This window comes from Balaenoptera physalus, assembly GCF_965194825.1.
Source record: "Balaenoptera physalus genome assembly, chromosome: 4".
Taxonomy (NCBI): Eukaryota; Metazoa; Chordata; class Mammalia; order Artiodactyla; family Balaenopteridae; genus Balaenoptera; species Balaenoptera physalus.
The window spans coordinates 130,348,737-130,367,301 of record NC_138891.1 but is presented as its reverse complement, the minus strand read 5'-3'; the positions used below and the strand labels follow the sequence as shown (position 1 = coordinate 130,367,301).

General features: G+C 37.7%; 1 protein-coding gene across 2 annotated transcripts; it reads left to right on the top strand.

Annotated features, from left to right (window-relative positions):
• The first annotated feature begins 3,092 nt into the window (after positions 1-3,092).
• CCT8 (chaperonin containing TCP1 subunit 8) lies at positions 3,093-18,540 on the top strand. Of its 2 annotated transcripts, XM_082460450.1 has the most exons (16): positions 3,108-3,265; positions 5,654-5,744; positions 6,476-6,555; positions 7,958-8,107; positions 8,572-8,752; positions 8,865-8,926; positions 9,829-9,966; positions 11,139-11,317; positions 12,071-12,137; positions 12,215-12,302; positions 12,392-12,507; positions 13,076-13,147; positions 13,228-13,392; positions 13,715-13,834; positions 16,553-16,657; positions 16,975-18,277. In XM_082460450.1, exons 1-15 carry the CDS (start codon positions 3,206-3,208, stop codon positions 16,643-16,645), a joined length of 1,662 nt encoding a protein of 553 aa, XP_082316576.1. In that variant the 5' UTR covers positions 3,108-3,205; the 3' UTR covers positions 16,646-16,657; positions 16,975-18,277. The 2 variants fall into 2 exon arrangements, with proteins under 2 accessions (XP_082316577.1, XP_082316576.1); XM_082460451.1 differs by lacking the exon at positions 16,553-16,657 and having other exon boundaries at positions 3,093-3,265; positions 16,975-18,540.
• The last annotated feature ends 25 nt before the right edge of the window (positions 18,541-18,565 follow it).

Below are 18,565 nucleotides of genomic sequence, written 5' to 3'. Positions count from 1 at the left end.
GCCATAGAAAGAGATAAACTAAGATATGAAAATGGTAATTTAGAGACACCCAACCTATGGCCATATACATGAAAAGTCATCTGGCTCTAGGATTGTGCAATTTTGTACTTTTTTGTGATCCTTAATAAACCACACCCTCTAAAGTGATCTCAGCATTTTTTTTTAAACATCTTTATTGAAGTATAATTGCCTTACAATGGTGTGTTAGCTTCTGCTTTATAACAAAGTGAATCAGTTATACACACACAATATGTTCCCATATCTCTTCCCTCTTGCGTCTCCCTCCCTCCCACCCTCCCCATCCCACCCCTCTAGGTGGTCACAAAGCACCGAGCTGATCTCCCTGTGCTATGTGGCTGCTTCCCACTAGCTATCTATTTTACATTTGGTAGTGTATATATGTCCATGACACTCTCTTACCCTGTCACATCTCACCCCACCCCCTCCCCATATCCTCAAGTCCATTCTCTAGTAGGTCAGCATTTCTTTTCCTTGCAACCTCGAGGAACTCATATACCACTATTCCCAGAGTAGAGGGAAGTGACCTCTCCAGGTTTATCCCATTCGAATGAGCAGTCTCTGTATGCAAATGAAGTTGGTGAGGAATTTACCATTCAACAAATCCCCATAGAAGTGACTCATGGGAAGGTAAATCTGTCATTTGGTGCTTAAGGTTTAAGGAAAGTCTTCATCTGTTCTTTAACAGACCACGTGTTTAAATGGTTCTTCCTGCTATGGGGTTCACAGAATAAATTTCCCAAATGACAGAAATGTGGTCCAACACCTAAGCAGACAGTGGGTGATCTGATAAGGGCAATACATTCATCAAGGCAGATCTCATCGATTTATCAGATAAATTAATCAGGACAAAAACGCTACTATGAGCATGGAGAATACTAGGGATGAACTGTGTCTCCTTGGCCTTTTGCAAGCTCCTGGGCAAGCCCTCTTGATTGCTTTGTGTTGTTCACTGATTTTATAGCAAGTACATCTGGAAGGGATGAATAGAGACCTCATCTCCCAGTCCTTTGGTCTTCTGTTCGGACACCCATTTAGTCATCCGTTAAGTCTCCACTTCATGCAATGCCCAGTGATAGATGCTGGCAATACAGCACCTACCTACCAGCTGCGAAAGATTGCAACTAATCTTGTCATTATAACTATGGTAAGTGCTCTGAAGGAGAAGCACAGAAGCTGTGAGAATGACTAACAGGGAATGTCTTGGGAGTCATCAAAGGCTTTCTAACCTAAGTGTTTGTTTACTGAAGTAGAACTAACTCAGCCAAAAGGGACCAGAAGAGCTTTCTAGGTAGAGAACAGCAGAGGCTAAGACCCTGAAGCAGAAGAGGTAAAGCAGACAGGATGAACTATTCTGGCTATTGCAGCCAGAACACAGAGAGGAAGGCCAAGAGGGCAAAGATACATGTGCTGAAAGCAGGGACCAGAACCTAGTCCTTGAAGCCACATTGAGGATTTGTGTTTATTTTCTATTCTGGGTGAGGAATATTTGACCTACTATTTGGAGCCAGTGGAAATTTTGCCCTTGATGTTTTGATTCTGTAATTATGAATACACCATCTAACCCAAATAATACAAAATAAATGAATTTTTACCTGAAAGGCAGTCTTCTTAGCAATTAAATCAATTTAATTCTTGATAAATTACCATACAGATTTCCATTTCCTTTTTAATTTACTAAAATTAAGATCCATTTTTTATTATAAATTTTCCATGGAAACTTGATTCATCAATAGTTTTATCCTCAAGTTATCTTCCATGGTCCTTATCAAGACTTGATACCTTAATCATTTTTATTAAAATTTCATCAAGTGTCATCTTTAATCCCTTTCAGTTTTTTTTGTTGTTGTTGTTGGTTATGTTTATAAGCAATGCTCTCTTTGAGTTAGATGAATGAGTTTTTATTTATTTCTTAGCTAATCCATGAGAAAATCTTGTGTTGTCCCTGGACCACACTTTGAGAATCACTGATCTCTTGTAATGTTTCCCCACAGGTGGTGCACACACCATTTGCTTTGAGGTGGCAAGAGTATTTTTTAATAATTATGTATTTTAAGTGCTCATTAGAAAAAGTTATAATACACTTGATACGTGATTATTCCTTAACACACATTAAATCTGTCCCAAGTTAAGGAAAATAAGTCATTTGCAAGTGTCCAATCAAAGAACAAAAGACAAGTCAAACGTTCTGCTCAAGTTTTCCATATTTTCTACAAGGAAAGTGGATTACTTTCACCGTGTGAAATTATTCTTTAAAGTATTCTATTACCATTCAATTCTTTTGAAATCAGTCATGTGCTGATGTGGGATGACACAGAGGTCAGGTTTCAAAGGATTCTGGGAGAGTAAAAGGGAGTTATATTTCCAAGAAAAAGCAGGAAAGAGGAATGTAGTTGGTTAACAACGTGCATTTTGCAGTCAGTCTGATCTGCGTAGGAATCCTAGCTTTAACATAACTAGCGTTGTGATCTTGTACAAATTACCGTTTGTAAATCGCAAATTCCCCTTCTACCAAATGGAAATAATAAGAATTAACTCGTAAGATTGACCATTAGTTAAGATACTGCACATAAAGCAAATAACAGAGCCTGGCACATAGGAGTACTCAGTATACAGTTATCCTTACAGATTTTAATTATCACCTTCAAGTCCCCAGAGCTGCTACAGCACCCAAGTCAGAGCACACGCTCAACGACAGATTTGGGGGATGAAGGCAGGTGCCCTGCCTTGGAAAAAAAAAAGAGGCGGGGGCGACGCACACCTGCCCTGATGTTATGCGAGGGTCTGGAAGATTACAAGGAAGGTAATCTTGGAAGGTGCGGCTTCCAGGTCAGAACCGGCAAAATTCAAACGTCCCGAGCACCGAGTCTACTCAAAGGGAAAAATCGGCAGCGTGCCACAACGCCCTGGCTGGCTGCGCGTGCGTCGGCCGGAAGACAGATGGCGCGCTCCGCGACCCGCCCGATCGATCGACCAGATCGAGGATCGTCAAGTCAGTTCTGACTGCGCCAAGTGCTCCTTCTCGCGAGGCTTCAGACCAGGAGGCTGGGGGAAGGGGCGGACCCAGCTGGAGAGAGAGGAGGAGCGTGAAGCCGCCGCACGCTACGTTCCCAGGAGGCTGTGCGCGCCCCTCGCTTCCTCCGGAATATTCTGAGCGGGCGCGTGAACTGATCCCTGCGTAGTGGCCATGGCTCTCCACGTCCCCAAGGCCCCGGGCTTTGCCCAGATGCTCAAGGAGGGAGCGAAGGTAAGCAAAGGAGGAAGGAGGAGTGAGGGAGAGTCGGCGTAGGGCAGTGGCGGCCGCAGCGAAGGAGAAGGGCGTACTAACGGGTCGGCGTGCTCCCCTGACACAGCGGTCGGAGGGAGAGAAGATTCCAGAAATGGAGGCGATCTCGGGAGGGCTCTGCCGCAGAGGTCCGCGGGCATTTTGGTTCTTTACGGACCCCGGGGAGGGTCGAGCGGGCAGAGACGGCGAGTGGGGGACGAGGCCGCAGACACCGCGTCCTGTACTTGTTGTCAGACAGATAGATGTAAGGCCGCTCCTGCATTTTTCCTCCATCCGTAAAACGGGGGTGATGAGTCTCTCCTTTAGAAGGCGACATAGGTGAAACAACGTAGGTGAAGTCGCTTTGGGAACTGCGAAGCCGATTGCCGCGGTTAAGAGAGGGACAAGGGCCTGTCTTGGCAACTTTTATCTAAATGAGAAACAGCGGGCTCCCCACTTAGTTCGCAGAAGCAGTGCGTTATAGTAGGATAAACAATGGTTACAATGCGAATGGATTCTGGTCCCAACTTAGGTTAGCTAGCTTGATGTAAAACTTATCCCTCTGGGTCTTGCTTTCCTCATCTTTAAATTGAGCAGATTGGACGAAAAGGGTTGTAACGAGCACAGTTGTAACCCACAAGGTAAGTGACACCCTGGCCTAATTAAAACTGCTTTGTTTAATGGCGAGATCTTGGACGTAATTTCAGAAGCTTAGTTTTTTTAAAAATATCTTAAAGCACTACTGATAAATGTGTCTCTTGTATTCAAATGGTAGTGTTCCTTTATTTGTCTCCCATATTTTTTGTGCTTAGTTAAAGGGATATAGATAGTGTGGTTCCATTTATGGTAACAGGTTTAGGGAACTAGGTTCTTGTTGGCATGATGCACTTTTGGGATGTTGTGAATATAGTAAATATCAAGGTTTAATGAAAATATTGGTGAAAGAGCTTCGCTGAAAATGACATTGACTGCTCACTTTTTTCAAAGGCTGAAGAACATCCATGGTTTTTATTTTTCTGAGGCAGAAATAATAAATGGCCAAATAAACAAAAAGGATAATTTCAAATAATGATAAAGGAAATAAGAAAGTCTGCCTCCAAAAAAAAAAAAAAATTAAAAAGGAAGGGTTGGGGTAGATAGAACAATTAAGATGTTCAGGAAAGAACTCTCAGCTCGGTGCTTAGTGGCCAAGATTAAAGGCAGAAGTGTTCCAGGCTGAGGGACCAGTGAGTACAAAGATCCTGAGGATGGAATGAGTGTGACCTGCTAAAAGAAAACAAGAAAGGTGATAGGGCTGAAGCTTACCAAGGGAAGGAACGGTAAGAGATGAATTGAGAAGAGTTGTAGGCAAGGGTTAGAATGTGCAGGGCCTTTTAGCCCTGACAGGGGCTTTACATTTTATCCTAAGTGATGGGAAGTCATTAAAGGGTTTGACAGGATCTGATTTATGGTCAGATATGACTGTCCCTCAGAGAATGGGGATGGGGGAAAAACAAGAGTGTAAAGCAGGAGATCTTTAGAACAGTATTGTCTGTCTGCTGCGATGGAAGTATTCTATATCAGGACTGTCCAGTATGGTATCCACTAGTCACAAGTAGCTACTGGGCACTTGAATTGTGCCTAGTGCAATTGAGGGACTGAATTTTTAATTAGTTACTTAAAATTTAAATAGCCACTTGTGGCAAGTGGCTACTCTCTTGGGCAGAGCAGCTCTAGAAAAATGTTCACATGAACAGTAGGCTCTTGAAATTTATCTGAGACCACAGGTAAATGCCAAGTCTAAAAGAAGTCCAGTGTAAAACTTGAGAATTTTAGTACTGTGACCAATTCAGCAGTTTTCAATGTGTACACGCTGGAATTATATTGCAGTTCAAATGAGCATTCAAAATCTGTATGTTTTAGTTCCTAAAAATTTGTGAGGCAGATATGTTAATTCCCAGTGAACATAGAACTGCTGGTTTTACAATGCTCAGGTTTTAACACAATAAATATGATCACATTTCAACTTTTAGAAAGTACTGATGAACTCTGAAAAGGTATTTTTATCTGCAAGAGCTCATTTGCTTTCTGTAATCAATCTTAGCACTCTTCCCTGCACTTTTCACTATATTTTTTAAAAAGTATAGGCTTTATGTTTTGATGTGTAAGAAGGTACCTGTGGGCCCTAAAAATGTGATGTTTTATTCATTCGACTAGTGGACAAATCTGTGGATCATTTGTGAATACCAAGCACCACACTTTACATATGTAAATCTTGCTTGATAGTTTCAACAATCCTCTGAAAACAGGTACTATTATATTTCTCCATTTTACAGATGAAGAAATTATTGAGATTCACTGTCCTGCCTAATCAGAAGTTTTCTTTGACAGCATTTTTCAGGGTTAGAAGAGGCTGTGTACAGGAACATACAGGCTTGCAAGGAGCTTGCCCAGACAACTCGTACAGCATATGGACCAAATGGTAATTTCTAAATTCATGTTTTAAAAGATACAGTACTGTAATAGAATTTTGTGTACTAGCTCTTTCAAACTTTTTCTGAAGATATTATATGTAAATTGAGAGTTTTAGCCATAATATAGTATGGCATTGAAAATTATTTCATAGCTCAGTGACACCAGTACAGTGTTTCTAATCTTTAATCAGCAATTCAGATCTTTTTAGAAAAGTTGGAATCCAAATGTTATGTTTTGTCCTGTTGAGAGGATAGAAAAGTTATGGTGCTTTCACCATTGAGGCAGTACCTAGTGTTCACGGTTGCAGATGTGGAACAGATCTTTTACATAGAGTGACATTATAATTTAAGGGAGAAAAATTCTTTCTTGTCTCCTACCATCGACTGAATTAATTGATACAGATTTATGGAATAAGCAAAAAAGTAAGTGTACTTTTAAGTAGATTATTTTAGTCTTTGTACATGTTAATATGTCGTGTTGATTGAACAAAAATATGACAAAATTGGCATCCTCGCTAATAAACATTATAGGAGATTAAAAAGGAAAGAGTACAGGTGTGCAGTTAGGCAAAGCCATAGGGCTATGAGATAACCTTAAAGAATAGATAATATGTTTTGAGTTCTTACAAAGTTATTTTTAGGAATGGATATAAATTTATATTTCTTGACTAGATTTTCCCGGTATTTGGAGAAGGGTTTGAGTAATAATGGATTTCTTTTTCTAATTGTTACTTTTGAGGAATGAACAAAATGATTATCAACCACCTGGAGAAGTTGTTTGTGACAAATGATGCAGCAACTGTTTTAAGAGAGCTAGAAGTAAGTTATTTCTTTAAAAAAGCCAAGAAATGTTTTGGTGACATCAAAAAATCAGTATGTTTTAACATAAAAGAACCTTTATTTCAAATTGGATAATAAGGGATTTTTTTTATTCCCAACTTGAAAATTCATTATACAGGTTTTCCTAACTATAAAGAGTCCTCTTTATGTTTTAACATCTTAGCAACTCAAATTTTAAATCTCCTAAATTATTAATTTATGGAATGATTGGTTGTGGTAAAAAAATATATTTGCTTATAATCATATCAAATTGAATATGTCATCTTGTTCTATAGAGTGTGACACTTAAGTGAATTATTCCATAATGTAGAAACAGCTGATACTTCAAAATAGTAGTGTTTTTTTTTTTAATTGTGTTTGTGAAGATAAAACATCAGTTTGTGGAATTTTGCTTTGTTCACCTGCAGTTTTGATGTTATAGAATCTGTAGAATAGATACTGCCAGCCAAGGTATGAGCACAGTCTGGCACCTGAACACATAGAGAACCATTCCTCAGCCAGCCGCTAATTGAAGCATATGTTCAATCTCGGAATTTTCCTGAACTTAGCTCTTAAAGCACCAGAGCTTAATGCTTTTAGACAGAACTCCATAGATAAGTTAACATTTCTCCAATTTCTTAAATAACAGTATAGTCTTGAAGTAATAATACTGAACAAAACAAATTTAATTCCACAAGATATTTGTGGAGGGGCTTGTCATTGTGAATGTGAATGTTGTACTCTGATGTTCTCAGGAGTTGTTCAAGGGTGATGGGGATACTGTCTTCCTAATAAACTATAGTGTCAGCTTTTTAGTTTTCTCAGTGCTATCAGTTGTTAACTCTGATTATTTCTTAAAAAGCATCTAAATCCTAAGGAGTGATCACTTAAAATTTTGATACGCTTTTTTTAAGAAATATTTTATATTCCCCTTCTTTTAAACTATAATTGATAACCCCTTACAAAAAGAATGTACATAAAAATTGAGACTTGTGACGAAGTTAAATGACATCTATTTTAGCACTTCTGAAGGCTTTTTTAAAAGTGCCTTAGGTTTAGTGGTTGGAATTACTTTGTTTTTTAATTTAGTGAATATATAATAAAGTTATGAACCTTATGTATGCAGGTGTACATACTGGGTGACTGACCATTAAAAGAAAGTGCCCTGTGAAGTTATTTCCATTTATGGTGATGCATTCGTGCTCATAGGCCTAGGCGGACTTGGATTGTCTTCTTGTGACCACAGTATAAGTAGTGTGTAGCAGTGTGGTCAAATGAGTTACCTGGCCCATAGGGAGATTGGAGTCTATTAATTTAAGAAGAAATGGAAATGAACAATTTTATTCTGCTTTAAGGATCAAATGTTTTAGCTTGATATTCAAATTCAAACCCCTTCTGCCAGGTACAGCATCCTGCTGCAAAAATGATTGTAATGGCCTCTCACATGCAAGAGCAAGAGGTTGGAGATGGCACAAACTTTGTTCTGGTTTTTGCTGGAGCTCTTCTAGAATTAGCTGAAGAGCTTCTGAGACTCGGCCTGTCAGTTTCAGAGGTGAGCGTTCATTTTATAATCTACTCCTGTTTCATATTTGCTTATGTATATATACCTACTAAATAAAGTCATTAGAAATAGCTGATTTTGAGCAGTTTTCTCTGTGCCAGGCATTGTAGTACATATACTTCACATGCAGTATCTCATTCTATCCTTACAAGAACCCTATGAGTGGGGCCTATTAGAAGTAATCCTGTTTTGTTTCAGATAAGGAAAGTGAGCCTTAAGTTAGAAAAACCTTGCGCAAGTAGCTAGTAATGGCAGTTAGGATTCAAATTTGGGCTCTCACCAAAGCCTGTACCCTTAAATAGTAGGCTCTGCCGTGAATGTTATTCTGGAAGTGTGCTTTGTCTTTTTCTATTGAAAATAAAGGTTTGTATTCATTGGGTTACCAAAATAAAGCTACCTTAAGTCATGTCAAAATTACGTCTTTTGAAGAAACATTTTTGCTCTTTACATTTAAGGTCATAGAAGGTTATGAAATAGCCTGCAAAAAAGCCCATGAGATTCTTCCTGACTTGGTATGTTGTTCTGCAAAAAATCTTCGGGATGTTGATGAAGTGTCATCTCTACTTCATACCTCCATAATGAGTAAACAATATGGTAATGAAGCATTTCTGGCCAAGCTTATTGCTCAGGCATGTGGTGAGTAAATATCAGTAAATGAAAAGATCCAAAATTAAAATGTCTTAATGTGATTAAGATATTTTCTCTGTTGTCCCAATATATCTTTTGATATGTCTCGTTTTCTTAACAGTATCTATTTTTCCTGACTCTGGCCACTTCAATGTTGATAACATCAGAGTTTGTAAGATTCTGGTAAGTTTAGAAAATGCATTAATGTTATCTAGATAGATCAGATTTTTTTTTACAAAAAAAAAAAATTTCTGTTAATCTAAATTTTACCTTGTGGGTTTTAGGCACTTAGGACTTCCTGCTTTTGTTGTAACATTTGGATATTGCTAGATTGTAATACTACCACTTGTTAAATTTAAAAGGATATCAACATATTATCTTCTTAAGTCATCATTTTTCCATGACAGCTGGAAGGTTGAGAATAGTGCATAAACAAAATATTAATTATTTGCAATCTTGATATATGCTGACTTATAAAAAGGAGCTTAGAAGGCAATTTTGAATGAGGTTCAAGTTTTTCTGTTGCTCTATAATAATAAAATTCATACTTTTAATATTTAAAGAGTATTTGATAAAAATATTGTGCTTGATACAGTAAAACCTATAACTAGTGATTTTACACATGTGATTGTTAATGTAGCTGAGTTTAGCTTACATAAGTACATGTGTTAGCTATAAGTGTGTATGTGTTAACATACATGCTGGGTGTTTTCTGACTTTATCCATGCACTGCCTTCCCCTTCGCCATTACATGGTAAGCTTGTGAAATCAGAAACTTGGCTTTGATCCCTATTCTGCCTGGTACATTGGTACAGAGTGAGTGAATGGCTTAGAGCAGTTGTTCTTTGATTCTTCCCAGTACACTGAAGGACCCCCGTCCATAACAGTGGCTCATTGCCACAGTGATTCCTGCATTGAGCAGACTGGTATGCTCTATGTCCACCACCGTACTCATCCCCAGAAGTCACTGCCTTTGTATATTACATTATTTAGAAATGAATATTTTTGGTGCATGCAGAATCAACAAATTAGCCCTGATGTTATTTTCATGAAATCACTGGTGATTTTGGTATCCAACTCCTTAGGGCTCTGGTATCCATTCCTCTTCAGTATTGCATGGCATGGTTTTTAAGAAGGAAACTGAAGGTGATGTAACATCTGTCAAAGATGCAAAAATAGCAGTGTACTCTTGTCCTTTTGATGGAATGATAACAGAAACTAAGGTATGTAGATTTCAGAACCTTAAAGGTAAAAATTTGCGGTTTTCCTTTCAGACAGTTTTAATGATTCTAAAATTTTGAAGTAGAGTTTCCTCTTAATGCAGTGAATACTGCATAATTATTGAAAATTGCCAGGTCATGTTTATTTTTTAATCAGACTTATATTTGAATATCTAATTCAAATACTAAATACAAAACTTGAAACATTAAGATGGTGACAGTATTGTTTGTATTCTGATAAACAGCTCTTGACTTCTAGTAGAACTTACACATTTCAGCAGGTTAAATGTTCAGTGAAGAAAATGAGTATTTGTGTGCTGTTCATTAAAATTTTTTTAATAAATTTATTTTTATTTTTGGTTGCATTGGGTCTTTGTTGCTGTGCGCAAGCTTTCCCTAGTTGTGGCGAGCGGGGGCTACTCTTCGTTGTGGTGTGCGGGCTTCTCATTGCGGTGGCTTCCCTTGTTGTGGAGCACGGGCGCAGTAGCTGTGGCACACGGGCTCAGTAGTTGTGGCTCGCGGGCTCTAGAGCGCAGGCTCAGTAGTTGTGGCGTACGGGTTTAGTTGCTCCGCGGCATGTGGGATCTTCCCGGACCAGGGCTCGAACCCGTGTCCCCTGCGTTGGCAGGCGGATTCTTAACCACTGCGCCACCAGGGAAGTCCCTGAAGTTTGTTTTTAAAAATAGATGTTAAGAAGTTTGAAGTATATGTTTATAGGTCACTGTTGATTGCATCCCTAGAATTCTTGAAATCTGAGTTGTGGATGGGTTTTGAAGTTTCGCAGGTATGGGGTGGGGTGGGGCTGGTCACTTAGTCCACGTTTTAGAAAAAGTTTGAGAACCACAACGTTGTTTTGGTTGACATTCATCAGAAGACAGATGTCAGGGTACCTGCCTAACGTATGTAAAAGTACAGTGTATTTCTCCAATTTTTCCATCAAAGTGCCTGTCAAAGAGCAAATGCGTCAGTGTTGGGGGTGGGGGCGTTGGTCTAGGAACAAGCTGAATTTCTGTTAATTTCATACAAATTTTGTATTCTGCTTCATAATGTGCATGTTTATCTTCATATTTTTCTCCCAAATCTTTAAATTATTTCTTCAATAAAATGTTATTCTGTGACTTTGAACACCAACGTGGTGAAATGGTTTTAAAGAAAATCCTCACTTATTTTGCTAGGGAACGGTATTGATAAAGACTGCTGAAGAATTGATGAATTTTAGTAAGGGAGAAGAAAATCTCATGGATACGCAAATCAGAGCTATTGCTGGTACTGGTGCAAATGTCGTAGTAACAGGTGGCAAAGTGGCAGACATGGCTCTTCATTATGCAAACAAATACGATATCATGTTGGTGAGGTAAGAGGGGACTGTATTCTGTTAACCTGGATTGTAAATGGCTTTGGGTGGTGAAACACTGAGCAAATAAATTCAACACACCATGAAGACTGTTAAAAGGGGGAAAGTATGAGGTGTTAGATCACATGGCAAGAGGACTTAACTTGATCTACGGGAACAGGAAACACCTCTGGGAAAACTTAACTTTAGGCTGAGAGCTGAAGGATCAGTTAACAGATGGTAATTGAAGGGGGAGAGAGAAGAGCGTTCCCGGCAAGAGGAAGAGCTTAAGAGACCAGACACAAACCTGGTACACACTGTCAGCTGGAGTGTGGGGTCCGGAGCATAGCTTTAAATTCATGAACACGTTTGTGGGTTACACTAGACAGTTCACCTACCCGTTCCCACCTCTCCGAGCACCTAAGATAACGTGCAGAGTAAATCACTCTTCTCCTCCTCACAGAACACGCAGTTGCCCAAAGTAACAGCAAAAGTTTTCTGTATACCAGGGCTTCCTTCGTGTTTCAGAACTATGAACTGTGAACCCTTGACATCCTAAGGAGACTGGAACTCTCCCAGTTCTAGAATAATGCCCTAAACACCTGTGACTGGATTGCACAGTGCAGTCCAGACCCATTCTGAGCTTGAACCTTCAGGGTCAAAAGAAGGTGACCTGAGGCCCAATGTACAGTTTCCTGTTTAATCTCTTGTGTTTTACTATGGTATCTCATGGAATTAAAACTTCTGTTAAGGTCTTTGTTTTGTTTTTTAAAGGCTGAACTCAAAATGGGATCTCAGAAGATTATGTAAAACAGTTGGTGCTACAGCTCTTCCTAGATTGGTATGTATTTTGGACAATATTAAAAGAGAGTTGAACCTATTTGAATTATTTTTATTACAAGAGTCATTTTCTCGCAGACGCCTCCTGTCCTTGAAGAAATGGGACATTGTGACAGTGTTTACCTCTCAGAGGTTGGAGATACGCAGGTGGTTGTTTTTAAACATGGTAAGTAGTAGTGGTAAACTATATGTGTATGAAGTGTGGGGAATTCATTTTCTTTTACTAATCCCCAAATATATTTAATTCATTGACAGAAAAGGAAGATGGTGCCATTTCTACCATAGTGCTTCGAGGCTCTACAGACAATCTGATGGATGATATAGAGAGGGCAGTAGATGATGGTGTTAATACTTTCAAAGTTCTCACAAGGGTCAGTATCAGTATTCATGTTAATTTATTATTTGTAAGTCCTCAAAAACACAGTTGGCAGACATTTTGAGAACTTGAAAATGAAAAATGAATGGCTTGTGTAGAGCAAAGCACCTTTTTCCTTAAGACTCCACTTAAGTATTTGTTGCTGATGAATTTTCTAAAATGAAATATGAAAAGGAGTAAATAGCAAATCAAGGCTTTATTTTTTTATAACTTTTAAAGAGATGGTTTATGGTGGTTTTCAATTATAATATACCTTCAGTTGCTTCAGCGCTCTTCTTAGTGCTATATCTGGAAATACAGATAACTGCATAGTGATGTTCCCATTCTTAACTTTGGTCCTTCTTTTTCGTATACCAGACACTGTGGTGCAGTAAGGTAATTTGTTCAAATCATGCCATTTTTATGACATTAATAATTGGAATTTGAATTTTATAAAATTTGTAATTGAATCTGATTAAAACCTCTAGTCTGGTGGAGTACTGGAATCTGAAAAGATTTAGAAAACTGGAAATTGCTTCTTGGTGACTTCTGTTTTGTTTTTTTTTTTAAACTACGTATTATAGGATAAACGTCTTGTGCCCGGAGGTGGAGCAACAGAAATTGAGTTAGCCAAACAGATCACATCGTATGGAGAGGTATATGGCTTTCTGTGTACAAACTGACTTGCTTGTCATTGTTTGAATAAAATTGAGTAATAAGCACATTTTTGTTGTAGACATGTCCTGGACTTGAACAGTATGCCATTAAGAAGTTTGCTGAGGCATTTGAAGCTATTCCCCGGGCACTGGCGGAAAACTCTGGAGTTAAGGCCAATGAAGTAATCTCTAAACTTTATGCAGTACATCAAGAAGGAAATAAAAATGTTGGATTAGATATTGAGGTATTTGAAAAAAATACTATGAACTTGTTTTATTTTGTGAATGCACAACCTAAAAATAGACGTATTAAGTTTAAGAGGAAAATCAGAAAATGTTCTGATTTGTGAGCAAATGATTTTCATAACAGTTCGCTTTTTCATAGTTTGTCTGATAGAGAATTTAGTATTCTTTGTTTTATTAAAATTTGTTTTGTAGTGTAGATGGGGTAGTACTTTTTCCTAGCTACTTACTCTAGTTTTATTTAAGTAGCCATGTTTCTATTGAGTAAAATACTTTCACATAAACATTTAAAGTGAAAGAATAAAAATAGTTTTATGTTGACAGGCTGAAGTTCCTGCTGTAAAGGACATGTTGGAAGCTGGCGTTCTAGATACTTACCTGGGAAAATACTGGGCTATCAAACTGGCTACTAATGCTGCTGTCACTGTACTTAGAGTGGATCAGGTGAGTGAGAAGTGAAATTTTGATCTTTAAAAATACTTACTTTTATATAGTTCAAAGTATATTTTCATGGAACTAGAACATAGCACAGTTCTCATTCTATTCAAAATACCCGCCCCCCCCCCCAAAAAATAATTGTTTTAATTTTCTTCTATTACAGTTTTAAATTGTTTTGAATGTATTTCAGCTAATTTAAAATGAAGATTTTGCCAGTGAAAGAATCCTTTGCCATTTGGGAACTGGAATGGGTAAAATAAATCTGATATAGATTCATAGTTTTCAAGACTTTTTAGACTAAGAACCCCTTTGTACACATAATCTAGAGAGGAATTTTAATATGGAATATGGAAGGGCCATAAAGCGTGGAGGCAGATATTGCAGACTACAGTATTTCCTCCCTTATTTGCAGTTTTACTTTCTGTGGTTTCAGTTTACCCACAAGTCACCTGCAATCCCAGAATATAAGTAAGAAAATCCTAGAAATAAGTAATTCATAAATTTTAAATTGTGTGCCATTACAAGTATACTGCGTGATGAAATCTCATGCTGTCCTGCTCCAGGACATGAATCATCTCTTTGTCCAGCATATCCACGCTGTGTGCACTGTCTGTTAGCCATTTCAATTATCAGGTCAACATATTTTACTTGTCCCAAAGTGCAAGGGTAGTGATGCTACCAATCAGATATTCTCTTATTGTGCCTAATTTATATATTTTATCATAGGTATGTATGTATGGGAAAAAGCACAGATATAGGGTTCATTACTATGCTCAGTTTCAGGCATCCACTGGGACTCTTGGAAGGCATCTAAGGGGGGAACTACTGTACCACCTTCAAGGAAGTGTGGAGATGATAGGACCTGGCATTTAAATTTTTTTCTTCTGTGACAGATTATGTCTTGGGGTACTAAGATCTTAAGGTATAAAAAATCAGTATTTCTGCCAATATTTTTGAGGAATTATGGCAGAGAAGAAAAGTGGTGAAGACTATTTTGGATTCACAGATAAACCAGAATTCATAGTTTTTCAAAAAGGTGTTTTCTAAACTTAATGAAATGTATTTTCCTACAAAATTCTAGAAGTGATTATTAACCAATGAATAATTTTTAAATAGTAGAAAATTTTAATTGCTAGGGGCACAGTATAAATCCATTAAATGAAAATCATGCCAAATAAATCGTGGGAGAAGCAAGTTTTAGGTAGAAATGGAAAGGAAATTAGACTTATTCTCAGATCAGTTGGTTGTAATTATAGCAAAACAAATTTCACTTCAGTAAAGGAAGAACTTTTTCTTAGGTAAGATGACGAAAAATGGAATCTGGAGATCCAGTTGCAACACATTGAAAATAATCAGAGACTGGATTTATTAATAGTGTATTTTTATATCAGTGCCTCAAATAGTTTTCAGTAGAAGAATATGTTTTTGGAGTTTTTAAACAAAGATAATGTTTAAATGCCTCAAGGAAATGTTTGTTCTATAAGTTAACATGTGGCTAAGAATAAAAAGGAGGACCAAAAGTAGAAGGGGACAGGAGGAGCTAAGTAGACTGAAGCATGAGGTAAGCAGAAATTCTAATAGTAGAAGTTCCTAAGGAACTTGTTGAATGTCAGTGTCCAAGCAAGACAGTAATGTTAATAACACAAGTGCCTTGCTCACACAGGTACTTCTGAATTTCGGTTTTAAACTGGGAAGGCTGTTTTGTTTTACCCTAGGGGAGGATGTTCATTGTTATGTGCCCTTAGCACTCTGTACATGAAATATGTATCTGAAGAACCCATCCAACTGTCTAACGAACACTCTTCAATATAGTTGTACCTATTTTGCATAGTATGTATTCTGGAAAAGGACTTGTAAATCAAGTTTTAAGCACTGGAAAATGTAGTAGGGCTGGATTAATCTTTGTTCAAGTGTTTATTTCACTAGTTCTCAAATTGTCTCCTAGTCAATAGCATCAACATCACTGAAGAACTTACTAAAAATACAAATTCCCAGACCCACTGAGTCAAACTCTGGAAAGAGGCCCATCAGTCTGTTTTAAATATGCCCTTCAGGTGATTATGATGCCCACTAAAGTTTGAGAACTGTTTTTAGGTACTTTTTTCTTAAACTATACTTGGGTTCTAAAATTATACTTATTGCCTCTAATTCAATCTGAATTTATCCTCAGTTGGTAATATGTTTCTCCAAGAATTTCAGGGTAGGTTTCTTTATGAAAGCAGCTTCTGAAAAGGGGTGGGAAATCTATTGAAGGTGGTAGTGAAGATATTTTACGGTTTGTGTTGCATAAGGCTCAAGCCAAACCCCTTGATGTTATACAGAGAGATTCTTAATTATAAATTTGGGAAGCAATGAATACTGTATCCAATTTTGAGATTTAGAATGTATATCAGAGTTTTAGAATTCTACTGTGGGGAAAGCCAACTGACTTTAACTTCTCCCAAATTTATCTGAGCCCAAAGCTACCACACACCCCCTTTTTTTTTTTTTTTTTTTTTGCCCAAACATAAATCCTTTAAAAATGCTATATGATTATACTTGGAAAATGCTGGATTAGTGCATTCTAGATAAATGAGGCTTCTGGCATGTAAGTTTCCAGGCAACTAGGTGCTTGGATTTTTTTATGAACACACATTTCCTGTATTTGAATGGCTCTCATTTATAGATACTAGAAAATGTCATTGTTGAACTTAATATATATATTTTACGTATTGACCACTTTAGATTATAATGGCAAAACTGGCAGGTGGACCTAAAGCTTCTAAACCACAAGGAAATTGGGATAAAGATGGTTGGCAAGACGAATCTCATATATAAATAGCAGATCAGGTGCCAAACTGACTGATTTATGCCAGTGATGCATGCAGATATTTTTCACATTCCGAGCACTGGGATGTTGAAGTGCATGTCTTAGCGTGCCCGTCGCTAACGTGTGTGAATTTTGTTGCTGTTAATGTCCACAGAAGCGGAAAACTCACCTGCTGGACGATAACAAACATTATGCTAGTGTTTCATATGCAGTGTAATAACAGATTGCTTATTGGTGATGATTGCTCAGTAATGAAGCAGGGTAATAGAGAAATATTCTTTCTCTTCACTCCGAAGCTTGAGTTTGTGAGTATACTCTTGTGGATTTTGTTTTGCAGATCATCATGGCAAAACCAGCCGGTGGGCCCAAGCCTCCAAGTGGGAAGAAAGACTGGGATGATGACCAAAATGACTGAATGGCTAGATTTTTACTGTAGGTGAAGGCTGTGTTTGTAGTAGTACTCTAGGAATTGCCCGATGTTTTCATATTCTCCTAAATTAAGAAGTGTTTTGTGTATCTTGTATTCTCGGCTGGATGATACAATAAACATGTTGTTACTATCAAAGCCTCTTTGAGGACCGCTGTTCTTGGATCTGGATGACTTGTTTTGTCTCAGCCTTGTTAATGAAATGAGCTTTGGCACTTAAGGCAAGTCACCTAAGTTATTAGGGGCCTGTTTGCAATATAAATCTGGACTGCTGCCTGTTTTTATACAATAAGTTTTATTGGAACACAGCCATGATCAGGTATTTATATATCGCCTATGGCTGCTTTCTACAAGGGAATGGCAGAGTTGGGTAGCTGTGACAGAGACCAAGTGGCCTTCAAGGCCTAAGACATTTAGGCCTTGACATTTACTTAGGCCTAAGACATTTACTATATAGGAAGTCTGTCAGTCCCTGGACTAGATGTATTTTTTCACAGCTCTGAAAATCCCTAAGACTGAGGTGACTTGTTTCAGTAACATTAAATGATGTGTTAAATGGCTGACTTAAAACACATATATTCTGGTAGCAAAGAACAAAGATACTTGTGATGCAGCTGAAAACATGCCTCCTGACATATAAATGAAGCAAGTCAGTTTTTATACAGTGAAGTTTTGAAAAAAGCAAAGACCATAGTGAAACGTTAATTTAACTTACTTTACAGAACATGTACTACTATATGTTTTGGTTATATAAGGTCTTTGAATAACACTTTGAAATTTTATACTGTTTTTGGTATTTCAAAGGAATTTGGATGCAGTATGGCTGACTGGGTCTTAGGTAAACTCATAAAGGAAATTCTAATAGAGAACCTTACAGGAAGTTTAGACAGGTCTGGTATTCTTAAGGCTCTTAGGGTTGTTTGCAACTTGGAAACAGTGGCTGGCTTGGGTAAAAAAAAGGAATTTATTAGGACAGTTCACAGACTTTCTGGCCAGAGGCTGGCATTAAGGGGATTCCAATGAATGTCTTCCTTGGGTCGATTAACAATTGCACAGAACAAGTGCAGAGTTCAGCCTACACCCCAGCTTATGCACACTGCATGGCATCAGAACAATTATATATGTTACTACCAAGGTCAAATACCTGTGCTTATAAAATTAACACTTTTTTGCTTTAACTAACACACTTGAAGTTTCAGTCTGAAACTTTTTTTTTTAAATGTTTTCTAGTAGTGTATGTCAGTACAACTTAAAATCTTCTAAGTAATAAAACAAGTTTTAGGGGTAATTCATTTTATTGACGTGTTGCAAACCACCACCCAGACGTATTAATAAGCACAGAGGACTTAAGTAATTCAGAATCCTTTCCAGAAACTGGAAGCAGGAATAAAAACCACTGTGACAATACAAAACCATTGTAAATTTTTAGGTATTTTCCGTTCAGTATTTCAATAAACATGATTTCTTCTGGCATGTGTTTAATTTTAAGTGAACATGATTT